This window comes from Acartia tonsa, chromosome 10 (assembly GCF_053477335.1).
Source record: "Acartia tonsa isolate MP-2025a chromosome 10, ASM5347733v1, whole genome shotgun sequence".
NCBI classification, from domain to species: domain Eukaryota; kingdom Metazoa; phylum Arthropoda; class Copepoda; order Calanoida; family Acartiidae; genus Acartia; species Acartia tonsa.
In genome coordinates, this window is record NC_137269.1 from 49317113 (window position 1) to 49332850 (window position 15738).

The 15738-nt window shown below is 32.6% G+C and overlaps 2 protein-coding genes across 3 annotated transcripts; both read left to right on the forward strand.

The window, feature by feature from the left end:
* The first annotated feature begins 835 nt into the window (after nucleotides 1–835).
* LOC145330261 (thiamine pyrophosphokinase 1) lies at nucleotides 836–9126 on the forward strand. Of its 2 annotated transcripts, XR_013883342.1 has the most exons (10): nucleotides 836–1266; nucleotides 1819–1907; nucleotides 2373–2443; nucleotides 2788–2844; nucleotides 3349–3520; nucleotides 4124–4221; nucleotides 4541–4640; nucleotides 5097–5173; nucleotides 7828–8516; nucleotides 8675–9126. XR_013883342.1 is itself a non-coding variant. In XM_080174888.1 (9 exons), exons 1-9 carry the CDS (start codon nucleotides 1130–1132, stop codon nucleotides 7882–7884), a joined length of 858 nt encoding a protein of 285 aa, XP_080031014.1. In that variant the 5' UTR covers nucleotides 836–1129; the 3' UTR covers nucleotides 7885–9126. The 2 variants fall into 2 exon arrangements, 1 of the variants encoding a protein (XP_080031014.1); XM_080174888.1 differs by having other exon boundaries at nucleotides 7828–9126.
* On the forward strand, nucleotides 9091–15552 carry LOC145330264 (uncharacterized). Its single transcript, XM_080174892.1, has 6 exons — nucleotides 9091–9236; nucleotides 9534–9672; nucleotides 10706–10781; nucleotides 11324–11444; nucleotides 12210–12322; nucleotides 15381–15552. Exons 1-6 carry the CDS (start codon nucleotides 9134–9136, stop codon nucleotides 15468–15470), a joined length of 642 nt encoding a protein of 213 aa, XP_080031018.1. The 5' UTR covers nucleotides 9091–9133; the 3' UTR covers nucleotides 15471–15552.
* The last annotated feature ends 186 nt before the right edge of the window (nucleotides 15553–15738 follow it).

Genomic DNA, 15738 nt, shown 5'->3' on the forward strand with positions numbered 1-15738 from the left:
AATTGTTTTAATTTGATTGAAAGTTCTATTTAAATTGGTTGGTAGTATTTTTCTCCTTTCATAGAGAAAATAAATGGGAAGTTTTGTTTTAAGAGAATTTGTCCCGTCTAAACAAATATGTCTACTCTATCTATCTATTATGCTAGGCACAATTTCTGTCTGTTTTCCACGGATTCTCCCATTTTTGTTTGGAAAAATTGGATTTTTAGAAAAATTTAGTTAAAGCTATAATTATTACAACACAAGTATGACTACGAAACCGATTAATATCCGCTGGATTAGAACCGGTTCTCAGCCATACTGAAAAATCATGTATAGCATGCATTTTATTACGGTCAATTCTTCACGAATATTAAAATAAAAATCATAAGATTAATACAAGTTTTGTTAGTCCGGGCCTACGGCCCCACGGGGCTAACGAAACTGGCTTTAATCGTATGATTTTTCATTTTTATATCCGCGGAAAGCTATCTGTAACTAGCTAATACGATTCTATAAATTAAATCCTAAGAAAATATTTCTGAAAGTTATATAATAGATATTAATAGTTAATAAATAGTTATAAAATGATAAATTTGAAGATTATGAGTTTTATTGTACTATTCGTTGTAAATTGTCTGTGAAACGATAATATACATGATTTTCAGTATGGTTGAGAACTGGTTCCAATCCTGCGGAACTTAATCGGTTTCGTAGCCATACTGGATTATTTATTATTGTGTTTAAAGATGAATAACAACTAAGCAACAGGGATTTTAAGGGATAAGACACCCACAATTTGATTTTATCATATATACCCCCTACATGCCAGATTAATTTGGTAATGAAGAACTTTGGGGACCAGTATATATGCATGTATATAATTAACAATGACGTAGGGAGGGTGGGGACACTGGGTGCTAGTCCCTAAAGTCGTATAATAATGTTTTTTATTCGTTAACTTAATTGGATTTTGTTTAGTTGGTTCATTCATTTGAGTGTCCAAACTTTTCAACCATTAACTGAGATCAAAAGACGGTGTAATTTTATGTATCATCATTGGGAATATGCACTAATTTATCGTCCATTGTCTTATCCTTTTAGATCCCTGACATGACAATAACCCATGATTACCTAAATATTGAACATAATGCAAATTTCAGATTATAAAATGAACGAAATAAAGAATTGGTGGCCATATTCTTATAGAACACAGGATGAACAAAATAATAAATATTGTTTTATTCTGTTGAACCAACCAATCCTTGACTCTGCTTTAGCAGTAAGGTAAGTCGCGTATTCCAGGTATGGCTTCGTAACCGATTAATATCCGCTGGATTAGTACCGGTTCTTAGCTATACTGAAAAATCATGTAATATATCGTATTATAGATTATTTACTAAGATTAATAAAATATAAATCATAATGTTAATACCTGTTTTGTTAGCCTGAGCTTGATCTTTAAATCATTTTAGTGGTGGTTTAGATCGGGGCGCGCCAAAATGATTTAAAGATCAAGCTCTGGGCATCGTTGTATTAGCCAGCTTGGAGAAACATTTTATCGGGGACTGCGATAATCTCTTACAATATCCACGTATTCTATACATAGTTATCCATTTTTAAACGCAAAGCTTTTCTATAATTAGAGTAGGTCCACCCGTACTTTAGTAATGGTTAGCTCTTGTCGCGTTAATTTAGACATGTTAGAATTGTCCTATCGATTTAAATATGTACAATTTTGTCAAGACAAGTTCTGACACTCTACAAGGTTAATGTTCGTTTGTACTCCGTTTCAGATCTTCGCTTTTATGGATGTTGTCATCCTTGTTATGTTATTAGATTATGGACTGGTAGTAGTATGAAAGTGACTGTAGATGGGGGGACAAGTATCTGGGCCAAGCTCATCAACAACTCACAGTATTCCATAGGTAGGTACTCAAATGTTTTATTTTCTTGACATTAAATAAAGGATGCACGAGCTTTATATGTAACTACTAACGGAGTGGGGAGGGGACCTTGCGCTGACCTTCAATTGGGTCCTTGAAGATCTTCAATAGCGCCGGAAATATAAACACTGCCGAGTCGCTACGAAAGAACATAAATTTGCTAGCTGAAGAAATTTAGAAATGTTTTAAGTTATGAGGTTCATAATGATATTACCCTCAATTATGATAAACAAAACGAGCCTCCAGTTTAATTTAATGGTGGAAAAGTTTGAATGCTAGTTTTTACCAATCCAGAGTTATTATAAAGTCCCCCAAAGTTTTAAAGCCAAAGAATGAGATTGTATCTCAAAACTTTGGGAACCATTGTATAGTCAGATTGTTAAAGATTGTTAGACTGAGCCTTCGCACATTTTTAGAAAAATGCATTGAAATGTACGTTTTTTTAAGAAAAAGAAGTGCCTGACTTGATAACAGGAGATTTTGATTCGGCAGACATAGAAAACATCGAATATTTCAAGGTATTTACAATTTGCTTAGGTAGCATATCTACTTCTATAGGTATTTTACTTTGACTCTTTACTTCTTTGAAATTTTATTATACAAAGTAACAAAGTAGTAATGTTTGTCTGTAGCTTAGGATTTAAATATCTACTGAACAGATTGAGTTTTCCACTGTAGGAGGCTTTACATAGGTTCCGGAAGGTTTTATGCTATTTTGTTTTTGATTCAAGTCTTTGGATGGTTGTATATACATAAAATAACAGCCCTCGTGTTGTCATAAATTCCCCCCCCCCCCCCCCCCACCCAACTTGGTTTTGGCAAAACTAAAAAAGACAAAAATTAAAGTACCCATTGTTTTAAGAGGATGGGGGCTGAAGTAATAGAAACTATGGACCAAGACAGAACAGATTTTACAAAGGTACCTACTTTAATTTTTTAATAGCGAGGCAACCTTTCATTCAATTTGTCAGTTTGTAACGCTATTAAGGATATGTGGTTATATCGGTTGCTGTTTAAGTTATACTGCTGTTTATTCTTCTTAAGATACCTCTTACTATTAAGAAACCAACACTTTTTAAAAAACACAATCATTAACCAGCTGGAAATTCATTTTCACACTTTGGATGTAAATGGATAAGATAATGGCCGATAAATTGATGTTCATCCCCAAGACACAAAATTACCCCTTTTGTAGATCACAATTATTGGTTGAAACGTTTAAACACTCATCTTGAAGAACCAACCAATCAAAATTCATTAAAAGTCCCTGAAGTTGATAAGTCAACGGATAAGAAAACGTTATTATAAAACTTTGGGGACTAGTGTAATGTACAACCTAGTGTCCACTCCCTCCCTGCTTAATGTATCGTCCATTGTTCAATCCCTGTATCCCTGTTGGTACCCAAGCCTAAAATCTTGTTAGTGTTTAGATGAGGTAGGCAAACGTATCTATGGAAGAACATCTACAACAACTAGCGGACAAATCTCGGGAACCGCAACAACTAGCGGACAAGATATTAGTGTTGTGTATGCGTATGTAGAAAATTCTGGAAGACTGGATCAAATTATGGCAAATATTCAAACATTGTTTTTTGGTAAATTAACACATTTTGTACAGTTTTCTTTTGTTTTATATGCTAGCAATAAATTCAGCGGTGTATTTCCTTCATGAGAAACCTTGGCTAATATTGAGGGGGGGGGGGGGCTAATAAATAAAGTGTAGTGAGATCGTCAGCTGAGCGTACCTTGGTTGATTTTATTGAGCCATAGATATTTATCCTATTATATAAAGTAGTAAGCGTTTTTTGTCTGTCCCGAAGGATCTAGCTAACCGCTGAACCGATATTGTTCTCCTTTACAGTGAAGCTTCTTGTAGGTCTTGGGAAGGTTTTAAACTATTTTTACTATTTTCACCCCCTGGGCCCTCCCCCCCCCCTTAATTTTTTTTTTACCTTTTTGAAACTCAAATTTAAAATGAAATGAGGTCGACTTTTACCCCTCCCACCTTATGTACCCCTAGAGGCTTCTAGGGGCGTAGCCGCTAGTATTGTATATAATCAAAGGAAACTAGAATCAACTAAATGCATTAGGGGGGGTGGGGGTTCTAAGCAACTCTATTGATTTTTCCATTTATCCTTGGGATAAAACATGTTTCGCTAACATTTGATTGTATTTGCTTAAATTGACTTGTATTAAAGGTGAAGAATATCTTGGAAGTATCCCCCTGTACCTGATCAACTCGCAGTCGATATCCTGGTTGTTACAGCCCGGCAAACATAGTATACATTTGCCTGAGGTTAGCCTTTTAAATTTTGCGTATCTTGGCCTGTTTTCTTCTGCCTTATAAAATGATTTAAAGTATGGCTTCTAAACCGATTAATAACCGCTGGATTAGAGCCGGTTCTCAGCTATACTATGAAATCGTGTATAGCATAGTATTACAGACAATTTTCAACGAATAAAAAAAATAGAAATTAAAGGATTAATATCTACCAGTTTTGTACCCGGGTCTAACAAAACTGGTTTTAATCTTATAATTCTTATATTTGTGTGTCTATTTAATAAATCAATAAATATATATTTGGCTCCGATTTTTAAATATGAAATATTTTCAGGAAGTGTTACTTGTACCTGGAAAATCAGAGGCAGAAGTTTTGGACTCCTTGCATTGTGGGTTAATACCTCTAGCTGGCCCCACTATAGTCACTTCTACAGGTAGTGTATCTATCTATGTATGTATGTATCTATCTATCTATCTACCTATCCATCTATCTATATGAAGTTTTGGACTCCTTGCATTGTGGGTTAATACCTCTAGCTGGCCCAACTATAGTCACTTCTACAGGTAGTGTATCTATCTATCTATGTATCTATCTAACTATCTATATCCATCCATTCATAAATTACATCAATACTTTTACATTTTATTGGTTTTGCAGCAAAATTTCCATTTTTTAATGCTATTTCATTTTAACATTATATTGATACCTTTTAGTTTGTGAAAAAATTTATATTTAAAAAAATGCTAGAAACCAGAATTAGACCAAAAAAAACTTTGTATCTTGTGTTCAAATAACAGATTCTTTTAAATCATATTAGTTGTTTTTAATTTTATGATTTTACATTTATTTTGGGAATGTTTTCATAAAAATGATCATATTTTTGTAATAGGTCTGAAATGGAATTTAAATGAAGACGAGCTGAAATTTGGTGCTCTTGTATCTACTTCAAATGCATTTGCTTCAAAGGTTAGACAATTATTCCAATCCAACGTAAAAGAAGATAGTTATTTATCGCAACATATTATAGGCAGTTTTCCGTGGATATAAAAATGAAAAATTATAAGATTAAAATCAGTTTTGTTAGGCCTACGCTAACAATACTAGTATTAATTTTATGATTTTTATTTTAATAATCGTGGAAAAATGTCTGTATTGCGATGCTATAGATAATTCTAAGTATGGCTGAGAACCGGTTATAATCTAGTGGATACTAATCGATTTTAAAGCCATACTGGAAAAACATACCTATCTAAAATATCGGCCCACAGTGGTCTAAGGCCGGACATTTCGCCAAAAATCAACATTGGAATTCCTCAAAATTAATCATTTATTTTGAAAATATATACCCTATCTCATATAAAACCGAAGAGTTTTTGTCTTTTCAACTACTGGTTGATGAATTATGAACTTTGAAACATGAAGGTTCATGATTATTTTCACGTCATGAATTTTACCTTTTGAATTTTCACCGTCTTTGGAAAAAATATTTTTTTTCAGTGTTGCATTGATACAATGAAGTTTTTTCACCTATTTTTATTTAAATATTACATGATATATTAGGAAACTGGGGTTTTAGATTTATTTTTTACTTTTTTCATCAATTTTATAGTTGTTTTTAAAAAAATTGTATGTCATTTCCTAAATAGTTTTGCAATAAATTTTGGCAATAATTTTAAGTTTTTTAAGTTTTTGACCAAAAACCGGGCCCCGTAACATACCAAACCATATAATATTCTTAATATACAGGTATAATGTTATAGTTTGATGTTTAGTTTAGGTTGTTACGGGGCCCGGTTTATTTCAAATTTTAACTTTAACTTTATAGGGTAAACTCTAAAATTGCAATAGATGAAAAAAATTTTTTTTTTATTCTTTGTTAATTTTAATCTTAAATGCATTTTAACTTATTTCTTCTCAATAACATAATAACATTAATGTTTAAATTTGTGTCTTTGTTATGTAAGATATCTAAAACAGATTTTTGAACAATAATTTGATTTTTGTTAAACTAGTAGGTATAATATCAATAAAAAATGTCTAGTTACATTTATCAATTTAAGGGCCAATGCAATGCCCATACTCTAAAAGTAACGTGCCTAACAAAGCTGCAGCCTTTTTTAACGTCTCTAGTATGATTACATTTTACACAAAATAAAAACTAGCAAACGCATTACCCTTTATGCTATAGCCTCGGGTCCATGATAGACTAATGGATATAGAATATACGTGGATATTATGACAGGGGAAAAATTATTGTCAATTTAGCTTGCTATCATGTCTCTCGTTTATTGGCTAGTACATTTATCGAGTAGGAGATGGGATGCGGTAAATGAGGTGGATTAGGGGGTCATGTTATTTTAGTCCGCTGAGAGTTTCCCTTGCTAACATGGAACTCGTTTATTTACCAGTTCATTTATCGAGTAGGAGATGGGATGGGGTAAAGGAGGGGGATGGGGGTATAGTTATTTTAGTCTACTGCGAGTTTCCCTTTTTTTTGAGAACATAAAAATCTGGTGTAACATTCAAGTAATAGTATATCTAATGCTAGACTAAAACCATCTGGAAATTTTATTTTCGTCAAAGATATGGCATCTAAGGAACAAAGCCTTAGACTTTTCAGTTATCGAATTTAATCATTTTCCTTCCCATTTAAGTACTATTGAATGATTAATCTAAAGGGATTAGGCAATGGATGGTTAATTAATAATGATATCCATTCCTAATAATGATGAACAAAATCATCCCTTTTATTATTGGTAAAAAAAATTGGACACTTCTAGTTTGAAACCAACCAATCAATTTCAATAATACCTAAGTTTTTGGGCCAACAAACAAGATAACGTGTTTATAAAACTTTGGGTACCAGTGTAATTTACGGTCGTATGTCCCCTTCCTCGTTGCAATTGCATGCTGTATGAAACTTTCTTTTGGAGCCAAAAAGATTGTCTTCAAGTAACATATCCCTGTGTATTTATTTCGTGATAAGAAGCAACAACTTGGGTTACCACAAAAACAACATTTTTAGATAAATTCCTTTCCAATAAAATAAAATAATTTTTGCCAGTAACCTATCCTTGTTTTTTATTACTAGATTACATTAAGTATTATTAATTATCTAAGAGAAAATAACTTCGTAAAATAAGGGTGAAGAAACTTCAATTAGTTGTATCAAATGTATGTTGCACAAAGTTTGGTGATAGATCATTTACCTTTATATAATCATTTCTACAGTAATAATTATTCATGCTTCAAGGTTTTTAAATGTTTTTTTGCTTTAAAACATCGAATTTAGGCTCTCTAGGACTTTAGAAAAATTTTTAAAAATATGAAATTTTAGCTAAGTTTCAAAGTATTTTCTAGGCCAGTTGGCTTTTGTTTTTCTTCTCTAGATGCATATACGAGTTGTATTAGGTAATAATAAGGCGCACACTTTTTATTTTGAACGATTCTATCAACTACAAGCTGAGAAAATTGACTTTGAGTAGAGGTAGGTGAAATGTCCACCAAAAGGCCAAAATAGACCACTGTGCGGCCACTTTTGATAATGTTCGTTTGTCAGACCTTTTGATTTAACGAGCTTCACCTTTATTTACATTGTTATCCTTGTTTTTTATTTTTAGGAGATTGTTATAGAAACAGACAAACCTCTCTTGTGGACTATGGATATAATCACATAACATCGTGTTGAGTAACACAAAAAGCAGGGCTCGGCAGCTGCGCGTCAGCCGCGTGTAAGCCTCAGTGAAAGTGTCATATATTATAATTTAAAAATTCAGCTAGATGTTTAAACCTGTTCTTAAACAGACAAACCATCTTTCCGAAAAAAGATTTTGTCACTAGGAGCTTTAATTTTGAGGCTTATATACGACTGCCGAGCCCAGATGAATAGTCTTCCTAGATATTATTATTTACAATAATGTATTTATGATTTTAAATGATGATCTGATAAATTTACACAATTTAATTATGTACTGATTTAAAATATTTAAAAAATCTAACAAAAACAAATACTCCATCGACTATTTTATGTTTTAGATTGCCGGATATCAGGCATTATAAATAAGCTGAACATCCGGTATCCTGAAAGTTCTAATATCTGGTATCCAGCCGGATATTGAAAATTGCCGGATATCCGGCTGGATATCCGGCCCTACACTAGTTTTTTTAATTTATTGAAAGATTTGATGGTGATTTAGCACTTTTTGCCAGTAAACTAAAATAACAGAATTGATTGAAGATATAAAAAGGTGCCCTATGTTGGCCCACAAATAAAGTACCTGTGATTTTAATAGTAATAAAAAAGGGGGAGGTAGGTTGTGCTAAAATTCCGTAATAGTGTGAGTTTTAAGGCTTAAAAACCAAAAGTAGTACGATATTATTCACTGTAGACCAAAATATTAGTGAAAAATATTTAGTGAACATTATCGTTCTACTACTGTTTTAAGCCTTTTTTTTATCCTTTTTTAGCACAACCTACCTCCCACTTTATGTATTGGATATGTCTTAAAACTTTAAAAAGAACAATTCATTAACGGTACGAAACCTTTATAGCAAAGAGACAAGGTAATGTCGTTTATGAAAAGTTCTTTTTAGATAAGTATGAATTTTATTAGATATAGCGAGGGGTGTATATTCTGTCCATGGGATCCCCTGCCAAAGGGGAGGGGTGGGGGAATTATTTTCATTTTTTACTTTTTCGGGGGAAAAAATTCAAATAATGAGGGAGGGGGGAAAAATAAGGAGAATTGCAAATATTTATCTATTTTTTCTCTTCTTAGGATAAAAATTAGGGGGGGGGGGGTCGGAATTTAATATTTTGAAGCCGGGTAAATAAAATTAATCTTGTGCAGAATATACACCCCTGAATAAACAGACCTACACTTCTAGGTATTGTTAATGATATATTTTAAAAATTCCAGGTGAAAAATGGTATTTGGCACTAAGGAAAACAAGTTTTTGGTCCCCTACAGGATTTTCAGGGGCATAGATGCTGGCGATGCTGGCGTCGACATACCCATCCCTAAGACAGGTACAAAGCAGGGAGAATGGGGGGGGGGGGACATTGGGCTGTTTATTACACTAGTCACAAAAATTTTTAATTAACGGTTTCTTATTCGTTAGCTTATTAACTTTGGGGACTGTAATTGAATATTTATTGATTGATTTATTAAGTTAAGTGTTCAAACGTTTGAACCACTAGTTTTAATGTAAAGAAAGGGTAATTTTGTGTATAATCATTGAAAAAGAACATCAATTTATCGTCCATACTTAGTCTTATCCCTTTAGATCCCTGTTTTTTCACCTCTTATTCTTTATATGTTTTCAGTGGACTTCTTTGATCAAAAGAAAACTTTTGGTGACAAGCTGAAGTGTGGTGCTTACCTTGGCTTTGTGGGTGGCGCCTCGTTCGCCCTGAATGATATCGCCTACCATACACATCTGACCGAAGCCAAAGCTCGGCTCCTCAGGAACGGTTATTTTATTGTTGTGATTAAGGATGTATATTCTGCACAAGATTTATCCGTCCGTACGGCCGTCACACACGGATAGTTTTTTTCGTTAATTTAGGCTTGTTAAAATTGTCCTATCGATTTCAAACTTTGCATGGTGATTCCTTTAGTAGTTAGGTACGATTTAGAAAGCGTAGCAATTCTATAATCATAACCAGAACGTCCGTACGTCCATTTAAAACATGTTGATTTTTTTACTTTTTTGATTAATCTGATTTTTTGGTATATTGATTCCTGGGACTACAAAGTATAATGTTATAAGCGAAGAAACTCTATAATCAAGTCCTAAAAATGTAATTATGTTCATAAACATTATCCTATACCTATCTAGCAGTTTTTCAAAAAAAAATTACAATTTTGCTTCGTCTCTTATACATTTATATTCTGATTATTCAGTTCTGACACTAAACAAGTGTTAATGTCTGTTTGTCCAGTGGTTCGCTTTTATGGATGTTGTCATCCTTGTTTCCTCAAGAAGAGGGAAGAATTTAGTAGACTACCTTCTAGTAGCGATGCTTCTCTTTAATTCACTTTGTCAGTCTGTCTATAACTCTACGGGAGGAAATGCTATTTTCTCGGCTACTATTGAAGATTACTATGACACATATGCAAGGTTTCGTGATTTTCTTTGAGTTTTTTTTGCATAGTTCCACTTTTTGATAATGAGAACTAAACATCTGCTCTATAACTCACATTGTCCGTTGGTCCATTACATAATTTTTGGCACTTAGCTTCTTATGGATGTTGTCTTCCTTGTTTATTAATTTTCCCCGGCGCAATTTAAATCCTTCCTCCATTTAATACTATCCTATTATATAAAGTATAATAGTTTTTTGTCTGAAGCTTAAGATCTCGTTAACTACCAATTTGATTTCGTTCTCCCTTTAAGAAAAGTTTGAAGTCCGAGGATGGTTTAAGGCTATTTTTCTGCCCCTTTCTTGCCCCTTTGAATCCCTTTTAATAATGATAAAATATTCTGTTTGGTTTGCAGATTTACCTATTTCACCGCACCTACAGTAATGGCTGGAGTTGGTTACGTGGCTGCTCTTGAGCTCGCTAAGAAGGTAATACCTAGTTATTTAAAATATAAGAACCATCTTTTTCACAAAAATATACTTGGCTATTTCTTTTTAGGGACAATGGGCAGTTTTTTACACTAGTTCCCAAAGGTTTATGATAACGTTTTCTTTTTCGCTAGCTTAAAGAGTAAAAACTATGGGTTGGGACTTTGGTGAGTTTTGATTAAATGATTTATTAGGTTGAGAGTTCAAAAGTTTCAACCACTAATTTTATTCTATAGAAGGGGTAATTTTGTGTTTTATCCTTGGGGATTTACATCAGACATTGTCTTATCCCTTTAGATCCCTGATAAGTTTAGATCCTTGTTTTAGTACACAGAAACCTACCAACGTATTCGTTGACTAAACAACTTTGAGGACTCGAACAGCCATTGTCTTATCCCTTTAGATCCCAGATAACTATCCTTGATAATAGTATACAGAAACCTTAACCTACCAACGTATTCGTTGACTAAACAACTTTGAAGACTCGAACAGCCATTGTCTTATCCCTTTAGATCCCTGATAAGTTTAGATCCTTGTTTTAGTACACAGAAACCTACCAGAGCGCCTACTGCTTTGCAGCCCTTATACCCGCAGGAATTGACGCATCCTGGAGGCGTGACATTCGCAGATTTCCAAAAGTATTTGGCTTCCTGGCGGCGGCTGGTAAGTTTTTTTTTGGTATAGTCCCTTTTGTGACAATGCCTCTTAAGGGGCGTTTTGTTGTATTAGTAATAGTAAGATTATGGTAAATACCTGTGCTCATAAACAGGCTCAAGTAATTACCATGCATGCTTTATTCTTAACTAGTGGCTACACCCCTAGAGGTAAAACTGAAATTGGGGGTGGGGGGGGGGGGTGGTTATTTTTTTCCTCTTGGGTCGATTTCTCTTGGAAGGTTGGTGATACCCTCCCTCAAAATAGTTATAATCCTTCCAATTACCTATTAGAAGCTATCTTGTAGAGAGGAACCATATCAGTTTAGTAGTTAACGAGACCCTTCGGTACAGACAGACACACTGTCATATAGAGATACTGTTACTTTTATAAAAGATTTTATTATTTCTATATTTTTAAATCCCAAAAAAAGTTTAATGATACACGTTTAGGGATTTTTCTGTTGCTATATCTATTAATCTAAGCTGATTCTCGTCGAATTTAATTTTTTTTTGGTCTAAAGTATTAAAATTTTGTATCGCATTGTATTACATACCTACTGCTTTTCAAAGTAGTAAATTGAAAAATTATAAGAATCCTCGGGGCCAACTAAACTGGTAGATATTGATTTTGTGATTTTTATTTTTCCATACCTAAAAAATTGTCTATAATGATACATGAATTTTTCAGAATGGCTCACAACCGGAAAATCTAGCGGATATTAAACGGTTTTCTTTATACATACTAGAAAAATACTTTATATTTTCTGTTTAGGCTTCTGTTACGCTACTTTGGTGGACGAGAATGCGGCTCTTAACTTCTGGGCGTCAGACAACCCTAATCTACCCGCTGGACAAGTTTACAGAAAACACCACTTTTTGGATTGGGTATGTTTTTACACTCAGATCAGTTTTCTAAAATTATTAGCCGTAATTTTGTTCTCCGTAAAACAATTCGCGTGAAGTCAACAAAAAAATAAGGTGTCAACTATTAAATTAATAAATATTAATCCTCACTTAGCTTTTCTGTTTGTTGGGTGCTTCTATAGAGGTTAATTAAAGTAGGACAACTGCCATACTCGAGTTAGGTTTCAGACAGTGATCTAAAGGGATAATACAATGGCCGATAAATTGATGTATTTCCCCAATGATGATACACAAAATTGACGGTCTACAGGGAGGGAGGAGACATTGGGCTGTTTATTACACTTGTCCCCAAGGTTTTATGATAACGTTTTCTTATTCGTTGGTTTAACAACTTTGGGGACTTTTATTGAATTTAAATTTTTTGGTTCATTAAGTTTAGTGTCCAAACGTATCCACCACTAATTGTTACCTTCAAAGGGGATAATTTTGTGTATTATCATTAGGGATGTACATCAATTTATCGACTTTTTTCTTATCCCTGTAGATCCCTGACGGTCAAGGACTAACTTGCATAGCTGTTATTCAAGAAATAAGATTGAATTTTTTTGTGAAGATTCTCAAATACCATCCAGTGTATACCTAATAGTTCCCGGAATCTACAGCATGACCCTCGAAAAAGTTTTTTTAAGCATCTGCAGCCCATACTTCTCAATGAATTATCAAAAAATGTATATGTCCTTGTTCTCTGTAGATTTCCACATAAGTAGATATAAAAATATTTTTTTTACATCAATTAACAGCTGAGATTTTTAGAGCCAAAGTTTTGAAAAAGTGGCTGAGGAAAAAGTAACTTTTCAAGAAAAATGTTTTTTTAAAGTGAAATGACGTGTTTTCCTCATAATTTCAATACTTTTTATAAAACTTATATAAAGATGTTTCCAAGAAATTTATTTCATGCTGAAAGCACTTTTTTCACTTGCTCTAAAAGGCATTTTTAGATTAGTGTAAATTGCAAAAACACCTTTACAGAAAGAAATCCTATAAAAAATAGTAGCAAATTAAAAGTTTACATAAACAGAAATCAAACACTTTTTATTTTATTAAAATAAGTTAAAAAACGTAAAAGTTACAGCTACAAACTTTTAATAAATAAACTGCGAACCAAAAAAATAGGCAAATCCGAATTTTCAGAATGGCAGCTTCATTATTCATTTGGGACGAATTTACTGTAAATATAATATGTAGATGCATCTTTTTGTTACAAGTTTCCACCGTTGATTTTTTATTTATCAGCACCAATGAAGCATAAGATCTCAAAAACAGCATATTAGGTAAAAACTGGTGAACCAAAAAGATATGCAAATCCAAAACAAATCAATGGAAAAACGATTTTTTTGCACTTTTCTTCTGTTTTAAAGATTGATTCTAATAAATTCACAATTTTTTAAGGGATTTATGCATTAATTATTATGAAATGTAGTATAAGGTAGAAATTAATGATTTTTTTAAATAAGAAATATTAGTAAAAAAGAAATTCAACCCTTATCACTTTAGAGGTCAGTTGCTGACCTCCAGTTTAATGGATATAGCCTAATTCATGTTAAAGATAAAAATTACCCTGAAAAGTTTACAAAAATGCTTTTTAATGTGTTAAAAAAAAACATTTCAAAATCTTGATTTTGAGGATGATGTCCTTTCAGATGCTCCTATTGGTGATGATAGTGAGCCAAATGTTATCTAAGTACATGCCCATTACAACAACTTGTCTATCAACCTATGTACCATTTTTTGTAGTCATAGCAATCTCCAATGGAGCCTGATGACAAGAAATATAAACATCTTCTAAAAACGACAGTATTTACCTTATGCATAGGAGTAATTAAAATTGCAATTTTTTTCTTTTTTAATACTGCTCGGCTGGAGGCTGCTATGAATACAAAAATTGGACCATAGCTCAATATATAAGTTGTCATCATGGTCATGCACTTTGATAACATTTGGCTCACCATCACTACCCATAGGAGCATCTGAAAGGCCATCATCCTTAAAATCAAGATTTTAAAATGGATTTTTTAACACATTTAAAATCATTTTTGTATACTTTTGGGAATAATTATTATTTTTAATATGTAATTAGCTTCATCCATAAGACTGGAGGTCAGCAACTGTCCTCTAGAGTGATAGGGGTCGAATTTCTTTTTTTCTAAAATTTCTTATTTTAAAAAATCATTAATTTCTACCTTATACTACATTTCATAATAATTAATGCATAAATCCCTTTAAAAATTGTGAATTTATTAGAATCAATCTTTAAAACAGGAGAAAAGTGCAAAAAATCATTTTTCCATTTATTTGTTTTGGATTTGCATATCTTTTTGGTTCACCAGTTTTTACCCAAAATGCTGTTTTTGAGATCTTGTGCTTCATTGGTGCTGATTAATAAAAAATTAACGGTGGAAACTTGTAACCAAAAGATGCATCTACATTTTATATTTACAGTAAAGTCATCCTAAATGAATATTAAAGCTGCTATTCTGCAAATTCAGATTTGCCTATTTTTTTGGTTCGCAGTTTATTTAACAATTTAAATGATTTTTATGTGTCTTTAAGTAGTTTGTATAAGTGGGTGTTAATTTATTCATGTTAAGAAGGGGATATTATAAGGTTTATGGGTAAATGGTTATTAGAAAAAATGCATTCAATAAAATTTTAAAAGTATTTTTTTATATGTAAAACCAACATTTTTTAATGCAATAAAAAAGGTATCAATTGTAAACTTGCTCTTCTTTCTTATTTGTTTTTTAACTGGTTGATAAAAAGTAATATACTAATAAAAAACTAAGAAATATTTAGCAATATCCAGTTTCTCAAGCACTTTTTCCAAACTTTGGCTTTAAAATCTCGGCTGTTAATTGATGTAAAAAAAATATTTTGATATTCTTTGATGTAGAAAATTATAGAGAACAAGTACATAGGTATGAATCTTTTAATATTTTATTGAGAAATATAGGCTGCAGATGCTTAAAAAAACTTTTTCAAAGGTCATGCTGTATATTAATAACTATTGTATATTTTTCAGCCCCACAAAGAACATATCGGCCCCAAACTGGACTTCGATTTTGTGACTGTCAAGGACCCCGGACCAACCTACGCCAAGTGGGAGAAGTAAGCTGCGCTCCAACCAACAAAAATATCGGAAGTCTCATCCTTGTTTTAAGTTATTAGTCAATAAATATATTATTTTATTGTGATGTTTAAAATATTTTTTTTAAATCGGGCTATTTTTTTGTTATTAATCTCAAATTAAAAATTAGACCCAATATAAGAATTTTCCAGTAAGGCTTTGAAACCGATTAATATCCTCTGGATGAGAACCGGTTCTCAGCCATACTGATAAACCATGTATAGCATCGTATTACACACAATTTTCCTTGAAT

Coding starts and splice junctions, on each gene's coding strand:
- LOC145330261 (XM_080174888.1), top strand. CDS start 1,130: ATGCAAATTTCAGATTATAAAATGAACGAAATAAAGAATTGGTGGCCA. Junction 1,267..1,818: donor GACTCTGCTTTAGCAGTAAG/GTAAGTCGCGTA, acceptor TTATGTTATTAG/ATTATGGACTGGTAGTAGTA. Junction 2,444..2,787: donor AAAACATCGAATATTTCAAG/GTATTTACAATT, acceptor CATTGTTTTAAG/AGGATGGGGGCTGAAGTAAT.
- LOC145330264 (XM_080174892.1), top strand. CDS start 9,134: ATGGTATTTGGCACTAAGGAAAACAAGTTTTTGGTCCCCTACAGGATT. Junction 10,782..11,323: donor CTCTTGAGCTCGCTAAGAAG/GTAATACCTAGT, acceptor TCCTTGTTTTAG/TACACAGAAACCTACCAGAG. Junction 12,323..15,380: donor AACACCACTTTTTGGATTGG/GTATGTTTTTAC, acceptor TATATTTTTCAG/CCCCACAAAGAACATATCGG.